This window comes from Saccopteryx bilineata, chromosome 7 (assembly GCF_036850765.1).
Source record: "Saccopteryx bilineata isolate mSacBil1 chromosome 7, mSacBil1_pri_phased_curated, whole genome shotgun sequence".
Lineage (NCBI taxonomy): Eukaryota > Metazoa > Chordata > Mammalia > Chiroptera > Emballonuridae > Saccopteryx > Saccopteryx bilineata.
The window spans coordinates 58,095,620-58,104,520 of record NC_089496.1 but is presented as its reverse complement, the minus strand read 5'-3'; the positions used below and the strand labels follow the sequence as shown (position 1 = coordinate 58,104,520).

Genomic DNA, 8,901 nt, shown 5'->3' with positions numbered 1-8,901 from the left:
AACACGGAGCCTGCTACACAGTAGGTGCTCAATGAACTGCTAAGCTAATGCAACTGCTCCCATGTGGAGGCTGTGAGAAGTCTGACGTGTGTCATTGCCCTTTATAAAGTAACCACTGCAAATGCCAACCCGCCAACAAGGCTTAAGTTGATTAATTATAGAATTTCTGATTTATTTTAAAAGGCAGAACAAAATAATGACATTTTATTTTATTCATTTCAGAAGGGAGGGGGGAATGAGAGAGAGAAGGGGGAAGGAGCAGGAAGCATTAACTCCCATATGTGTCTTGACCAGGCAAGCCAGGGATTTCAAACCGGCGACTTTAGGGTTCCATGTCGACACTTTATCCACTGCGCCACAGGTTGGACCAAAAAGAATGCCTTTGTACAGAACGTACAAAATGTGTCATATTCTTCATTTTACAGATTGACCTCTGTGCAATGCAGCCATTTAATGAACAGCTAGCATTTATGGTACCTCAACTCTTAGCAGGTAACAACTGGAAATACTATTCTAGACATACATATTTATTCATATACTAGATCATAGGTCATAGATCTAACCATATCCCTAGATGCAACCAAAGACACATATGAGTTTCCAATTTATTTCTACATTATGATCAGGTGGAGAGGTAGGAAAAGAAGAGAAAAACCTCAAACCACTGTCCTTTATTCTTAGACACTGTGGTCCTCAACCATAAGGGACATATTCAGCTGAAATAATGACATAAAGTACATGACAATGAAAGAGTAACTTGAACTGATTTAACCAGAAATACCCAATTAGGTTGTTTCCCCCGGGGAAAGCACGTAAGGCAGGTGTCTTCAGGTCAGGCGTGCATCTGGAACAGAGCAGGTATCCAAGAGCATCAATCAGGTGCAGGGTGGAGGGGAAAAAGGGGCTGGTCTCTCAGCAGCCTGAAGCGAACCCCCAAGACATCAGAGACCACAACCACTAGCCTGGAATAAACCCCTCAATCCCTAGATACAGCTCTCAAGACAGAGCTAGGCTGCCTGCACCCTCCAGGGCCAGGAGAAGCTCCGTGGTTGTGCTGATGCCTCCCTGCCCCTCCCCTCAGGCCCAGCATCTGATTCCCACAGCCTCAGCTTCCGTCTGGAGTTACTTCCCGCCCACAGAGCTCTGTCCATACAGCGATGCTGGGAGGTCTGGTGCTCACACCCGGGAGAAACCAACAGGAAGGTTCCATAGAGGCATCATGCAGCTCCCCACATTGAAAATGCTCACTTCAGAGAAAAGGGAACCTTTCATACACAGTAAGAATGTAAATTCGTGCAGCTTATGGCAAACAATACAAAGAGTCCTTAAAAAATTAAAAGTAGAACTACCATATCATCTAGCAATTCCTCTTCTGGGTATTTAGAAAAAAAAGAGAGAGAAAAAAAAGAAAGAAATCCAGACCTGAAGCACAAATAAACACTATCATGTCCGCTGCAACATTAGTCAGAGTAGCTAAGACCTGGAAACAATGAAGTGTCCACCAGTGGAAGGCTACATTAACATGTGGTACATACACACAACGGAGTATTACTCGGCTATGATAAAGGACATCCTGCCATTTGGGTCATGGATGAACCTGGAGAACACTATACTAAGTGAAATAAGCCAGACTCAGAATGACAAATACTGTATGATCCCATGAATCAACAGTTAAATTAGAGCAGGGTGGAATGGTGGTTACTAGGGACTGGGGGAAGGGGAAATGAGATGTTGTTCTAGGGTTAAAGTTTTAGTTATGCAAGATAAATAAGTACAAGAGATCTAGGGTACTATAGCTAACACTTTATTACCTACTTGCAATTTGCTAAGAGAGGACATCGTAAGTGGCAGCCTTCCTGGGACCCCTGAAAACCCACAAGGAAACTGTATCCAAGTTCTCTCATCCAAAGAATAAAAACAGACTAAGAAGCCAGACTACAGCAGCTCTGAAAGTGAACCTGGTGGACTCTGAAGGAATGTGTTTCCCCATTTCCACTCCCCCCTTTCCCACACCTTTCTGTCCTTTGTAGGCTATAGTGACACAAAAAAAGAGGAATTGCTGTAAGGTACTAGAAAGCTGAAAATTGATATTGATATTCTGGGAGGAAAGGTCAGGCTTTCCTATCAGCCTTTCCTGTCCCGTCCCTCCTTTAGAGAGGGGAGGAAGAAGAATGTAGATCAGTGGTGGTCAACCTGGTCCCTATCGCCCACTAGGGGGTGCTCCAGCTTTCATGGCAGGCAGTAGCGGAGCAACCAAAGTATAAATAAAAAGATAGATTTAACTATAGTAAGTTGTTTTATAAAGATTTATACTGCCAAACTTAGCGAAAATCCAACATAAAGTACTTGGTAAGTAGTTATTATTATATGCTTTAACTTGCTGTAACTCTGCTTTATAAATTTTATAAAGTTACTTTCCTACTTTATCAATCACCATTACTGTGGAACCGGTGGGCGGTTAGAAAATTTTACTACTAACAGAGATACATAAGTGGGCGGTAGATATAAAAAGATTGACTACCCCTAATGTAGAAGTTTCTAGCTTGCAAGAATAATGGGTCATTCAGTTTCAATTCTAAAATAAAGGTTAACCAAGAAACTTCTCTTTCAATAGGAGGCAGAATTTACATACCACCTGGCATTAATTGTAGTTCCTCCCCCTTCCTGAAATCTTGAGGGTAAAATACCTCTAGGCTGGTGAGGGAAGATAAACCCTGAAAGATTTGTAAACATCTTTGATTGTGTTACCTTGAAAGTCTTAATGTTTCTGTGTATCCCCTAAACAAATGTAGCTTGTACCATGATGTCATGCTCTCCCCAGCTCGTGTGTGATCAAGGGTATATAAGCAGCCCCTGAACTATTTTGGGGACTGCATGATTTGGGTCTGATGCCCCATGTCAGCCATATGCAGCGGGCATATTTAATAAATCTCCTCCTCTAATAAAACTCTTGAAAATTCATCTGGAGTGGGTGTTTCTATATGAACTCGATGAAATGAGGTACAGTGCCTTTCAGAATCTGGGGTGCGGTACTTTATAACAGAATGTCCTAGATATACTTATACACAACTTTTGAGGGCACAGTTTGGAGGTGCAGGCGCACAGGACACTTGTAGAAGTGGGACAGCAGGGTCTCGCTGTAGCCCACAAGGAAATAGAACTTGTGCGCAGGCAGCTGCCTCAGGACCAGAGCACAGATCTCCACTTGGTTAGCCCGGCGCTTCAGGACAAGCTGGTCAGCCAGGCAGCCGGGGAAGGTACCCAGCATAAACTTGCGAAGAAAAACATCTTCCACCATTCGCTCTGCAGCATGGTCCTCACCATCAAGGTTACCTGTAAAGAGAAGGGCACCACAGACTCAACCAAATCTCTTGAATTAACACACAATAGCACAGGGTACCCATTCCACCCCCAACTCTGCCACTTTTCTTCTGCAAGTGGAATAAGAACACTTTAAAGTTCAAAATCCATTATTTCAATAAACTCACAAACTAGGTACTATCACTATCCTCACTTTACAAAAGGAAACAGTGAGGTCTTCCTTAGCCAGGACACAAAACTCAGATGATCCCTCTGTCCACTCCCTTTTCCACAGTCTTTCTTTCTTTTTAAAATGATTTTATTTATTAATTTTTTAGACACAGGGGAGGGAGACAGAGAGAAGAGAGAGAGGGAGAAATAGAAAGAGAAAGGGGGAGAGAGGATAAAAATGTGGGGGAGGAGCAAGAAGCATCAACTGATGTGTCCCTTGACCAGGCAAGCAGCATTTTGAACAAATAACCTCAGAATTCCAGTTTGACGCTTTATCCGCTGTACCACCACAGGTCAGGCTGTCACTTTTTGCTAACTGTCTTAAAGCACTTTTCATCCCACAGGCCACAGAGGAGGCCATCATCTCCTTCTGAAGTTTGGGACAAGAGCTCTCACCAGCCAGGGCCATCACCTTCACCCAGTGAATTCTCAGTGTGGACCCTGCAAGCCCTCCCTTCTCACAATATCCACAGAGTTTCCACGTCCACCTCCAAGTCTCAGAACAAGACCCCAGAAAGGGTCGGGGAACAAGAATCTTTAAATAATTCTCTAGATAGATACATCTCAAACATCCAAACTGAAAACCTTCACACTGAACAAAATACAGTTGATTATCATTAATTTACTGTAGTTCTATTCTGTAAACTCACTGTAGACAATGAACTATCAAACACTCAACCATAGCTCCTGGAGAAATGCAAGGGTAGGCTCCGCAAGCCTTTAGCTACAATATACAATATTTTTGTCAATAGATCAATATATCACACAACCTTGTTTCATATCAGGTCTACCGGAAAGTTCTGTTTCTATCACAAGTTTTGACACATAAGCACGTTTATTTGGCGCATGTGTGCCTCTATTTTTATCACTTAATGTATACATACTGACATAGCAAATTAACTATTGAATAAAACAAAGTTGGCTCACATTAGTCTTATGTGTGAAGCGATAGTGTACCCATGGCTACTGATAAAGTTCATTTACGCCACTATAATTTTTACGAATTTCAACAAGGAAGAAATGCTACAGAAGCATGTAGAAATTTATTGAGGCCCTGGCCGGTTGGCTCAGTGGTAGTGTCAGCCTGGCGTGCAGGAGTCCCGGGTTCGATTCCCAGCCAGGGCACACAGGAGAAGCGCCCATCTGCTTCTCCACCCTTCCCCCTCTCCTTCTTCTCTGTCTCTCTCTTCCCCTCCTGCAGCCAAGGCTCCATTGGAGCAAAGTTGGCCCAGGCACTGAGGATGGCTCTATGGCCGCTGCCTCAGGAGCTAGAATGGCTCTGGATGCAACAGAGCAATGCCCAGGATGGGCAGAGTATCGCCCCCTGATGGGCATGCCGGGTGGATCCTGGTCGGGCACATGCGGGAGTCTGTCTGACTGCCTCCCCGTTTCCAACTTCAGAAAAATACAAAAAAAAAAAAAAAAAAGAAAAAAAAATTTATTGAAAGTGTTTGGTGAGGTACAGTTTCTGATAGGACATGCAGAAGATGGTTCGAAAAATTCGAAACAGGTGATTTCGACCTTTCTGATAAGCCACGTTCTGGGCGACCATCTTTGATCGATGATGATGTTGTTAGACCATGTTGAAGCAAGATCCTTTTCTGACAACATCGGAGATCGCAGAAAGGCTTAATTCAGCTCAGCAAACCATTTCGGACCATATTCGGAAGAAAGGATTGGTGTGGAAATATTCAAGATGGGTGCCACATGAATGAAGTCAGAATAATTTGGATGATCGAGTCGTCATATGCACATCTCTGCTTGCTCAGAACAAAATCGAGCCCTTCTTGAACCGGATGATAACTGGGGATGAAAAGTGGATTACCTACGAAAACAGTAAGGAAAAGGGCATATAGTGAACCCGGAAAACCTAGCCCTTCCACTTCTAAACCAAATTTGACTCTGAATAAGAGAATGTTGTGTACATGGTGGGACGTTCAAGGACCAACACATTATGAGCCTTTAAAACCAAACGAAAAGCTCAATTCGGAGAAGTATTGTCAGCAACTGGATAATTTAAAGACAGCAGTCCAAGAAAAGAGGCCGGAGATGTTCAAGAGGAAGAACATCATACTGCATCATGATAATGCCAGGCCACATGCTGCTTTGGGGACTTGTCAAAAAATTGCAGAACTAGGCTGGGAAATTGTCACATCCACCATATTCCCCGGACTTAGCACCCTCCGACTATCACTTGTTTTTGTCCTTACAAAATATTTTGAAGGGCAAAAAATTCAAAAATGAAGAAGATATCAAACAAGCACTGGTTCAATTTTTCGCATCAAAAGATAAAACCTTTTTCAAAAATGGGATATACAAATTGCCCTCACGCTGGCAAGAAATCATTAATAATAATGGCAATTATATTATTTAATAAAGTTTATTGATGGTAAGAAAAATTTGTATTTTGTTGTATTCCAAAAACGGACAGAACTTTCCGGTAGACCAGGGGTCCCTAAACTACGGCCGCGGGCCGCATGCAGCCCCCTGAGGCCATTTATCCGGCCCCCCCCCCCCGCTGCACTTCCGGAAGGGGCACCTCTTTCATTGGTGGTCAGTGAGAGGAGCATAGTTCCCATTGAAATACTGGTCAGTTTGTTGATTTAAATTTACTTGTTCTTTATTTTAAATATTGTATTTGTTCCCGTTTTGTTCTTTTACTTTAAAATAAGATATGTGCAGTGTGCATAGGGATTTGTTCATAGTTTTTTTTTATAGTCTGGCCCTCCAACGGTCTGAGGGACAGTGAATTGGCCCCCTGTGTAAAAAGTTTGGGGACCCCTGCGGTAGACCATATATATTTCTACTTAAAGACACCTTTTTTATTATGTGGGCTAATTAATACTAAACTCTCCCAACAGCACCATGACTCATGCCTGAAGTAAGCTAATCTAACACGCACATTTCCTCTGTCAAGTATGTCACAGCCTCCCTGGGCTCAGGAACACCAGACAACCACTCAGCATCACCGCTATTTAAGGCAGCGGAGTCAACAACAAAAAGCATAAAACTGTGAATACATGGAACCTGCAACTCAAAAGGACACATGGGTACTGTAGGAAAGCTGAAACTAGCACAGACTGGAAGGAGACTTGACTTGGGGTGGTTAACACACAATACAACATACACACCATCATTATACAATTGTAAACCTGAAACCAACATAATTTTACAAACCAATATCACCTCAATAAATTCAATACAAATTTAAGAAACTTTGGACAAATACACTGAAACAAAAACAAAAATTAAAAAAAGGGCACTGCCAAGAGTAGAAAAATTCACAGAAAATAAAGAAAAGCCAGTGCTGCAGAGGAAAGCTGCTGTATTTACAACACACTGTCCCGCGTGTCCAAGTCGATTCTACAGGGTTTCACTCTTCACTGCCTCTGAGCCACCGGGCGCCTCATTCAATCACAAGTGATTGACAGCAAAGCAACAACACTTCCTGCCTCCTCTACAAGTGAGTGGATCACTGAGTGGAGTAAAACCTCGAACGCGGCTCACTCCTCCTGTACCAGTCACAGCCGAGAACTCGTCGGTGGCGCCGGGGTCGCATCGCCAGCCTCTGGCACCGTCGTCCCCTCACCTGTGTGCAGCGACAGCCAGCCCTTGCGGTGCGCGATGTGGTGAGGCGCGTGCGCCTCCTCGTACGTCACCGGCTTGTCCCCTTTGCTCACTCGGACCCGGGCCGCCCGATTCTAGGAGGACAGAGAGGCCGTCAGTCCGCACGCCCGACCCAGGCGGCGACCCGGCCCCGGCCCCCCGGCCCCGGGCGGCTCACCTTGGCGCACACCGCGGAGACGTGAAGGGCGCGCCAGGCACACGGCAGCTCTTGGCTCCAGGACAGCACCTGCGTGTGTGGAGGGGGAATCGTAACACGAAACCTGGGGCAGCTATGACCCGCCGAGCCCACCTCCCGCCGCCGAGCCCGCTCACCCGCTGTCCGAGCCTCCAGCTACCCATGGGCGCCGCCATTTTGGCTGAGCGCAGTGCGTGACGCTCCACCGCGCCGCGGGGGCAAAGGTCAGCGCACCGTGGACGAGATCGAATCGGAGCCAGCGCAGCTGCGACTCTGCGGTGGGGGGCGGGGCACGACGGCGAATTGGGGCCGGGGCCGGGCGGACCCACGCTCTGGTGCTCATTTCTGCACCTCTTCGCCCGGCCACCGCTGGAACCGCGGTTCCGGGCGGAATGAGCGTGAGTTTCGCCGGAAGAGCTTGTCCCGGTGTCCTGAGGACAGCAATGTGCCCCTCGCCGCACTCCGGGGCCTCCCCTTGGAGCGTTTTCTCAGTTTTTACACATTCAGCTACTTATGTTGTCTCCAAATATTTTTTCTACAATGTCGATATTAAATCCCTAACGATACAGGGAAACAAGCTCACAAAAACTGTCAAGATGCCATTTAAGAAAAAAAGATCGTCTACTTATGATGATGTGCAATTTCTTTTGGTTTGTAATTTTTTCTCCTTGTAGTCTCTGTATTCTCTTTAATGAACATATCTAGTATTTCTTCCGTATTTCTCATAACTTACTTTGCTTTTTAGGCCGTATTTAATTTACTTTTAAAACTTTCTATTACAGTTTACTTTCAGTAGTTTTTTCAAATAATTGTCTTTAAAGCAAACTCCTGAATTTATCCACAGTGAAGAACAAACACGTTTTGGTTAAAACTTCACCCAATTTTTCAACGAGGCGCTATGCAAAAGGGAGGGGTTTCACTCTGCCCTGGGCGGGTCAGAACCTCAGGGACACCACGGGGCCTTGATGCTCAGACCAGGGCACTAACACTGTCATTGGTCTCCCACTGACGACTACAGTGAGGGGGAAAGTACCAACACTGGATGTCTTATTTCAGAATTCAACACTGTAATGAGGAAAAAAAACCTCAAAACACAAAATTTAGGCTCCAGGTTATGGAGTTGTGCCCTGGTGGGACAATCTGTACACTTGAGCCTCAGTTACACTTTCTATAAAATGATTTTGTTGCTGATACCATGTCATAGAATTGTCAGAAGTAGTTGTCGTTGGTTCTGTTAGGCTGATCATGTGAAATCGCCAACACTTGGCCTTCTTAAATCTACATCATCCACCCTGATGTTGCAGCGGCTGTGGTTTCCAAGGGAGGAAGGACAACACTAGCATCTATGTGGAGGGCAAATGCACGCACCGGTGGAGGGCGAGTTGCCCAACATCGCACTGGGAGAGGAAAAGGGACCAAGAAGCACTGGGAGAGGAAAAGGGACCAAGAAACTCATCTTGGCTTCAGTCTGTACATTCTGCATGATCAAGATTTCTTTGACCACTTGAAGATGGGTCCTCAAAAAAACCGTTAATAGAAGGACAGTGTCTTTAACTTTACTAGAAATG

The 8,901-nt window shown here is 45.0% G+C and overlaps 1 protein-coding gene across 1 annotated transcript; it reads right to left on the bottom strand.

The window, feature by feature from the left end:
* Nucleotides 1-1,788: 1,788 nt before the first annotated feature.
* MRPS24 (mitochondrial ribosomal protein S24) lies at nucleotides 1,789-7,622 on the bottom strand. The gene is made up of 4 exons (XM_066238576.1): nucleotides 7,471-7,622; nucleotides 7,316-7,384; nucleotides 7,121-7,232; nucleotides 1,789-3,333 (listed from the first exon to the last, which is right to left on the bottom strand). Exons 1-4 carry the CDS (start codon nucleotides 7,507-7,509, stop codon nucleotides 3,050-3,052), a joined length of 504 nt encoding a protein of 167 aa, XP_066094673.1. The 5' UTR covers nucleotides 7,510-7,622; the 3' UTR covers nucleotides 1,789-3,049.
* Between the last annotated feature and the right edge of the window lie 1,279 nt (nucleotides 7,623-8,901).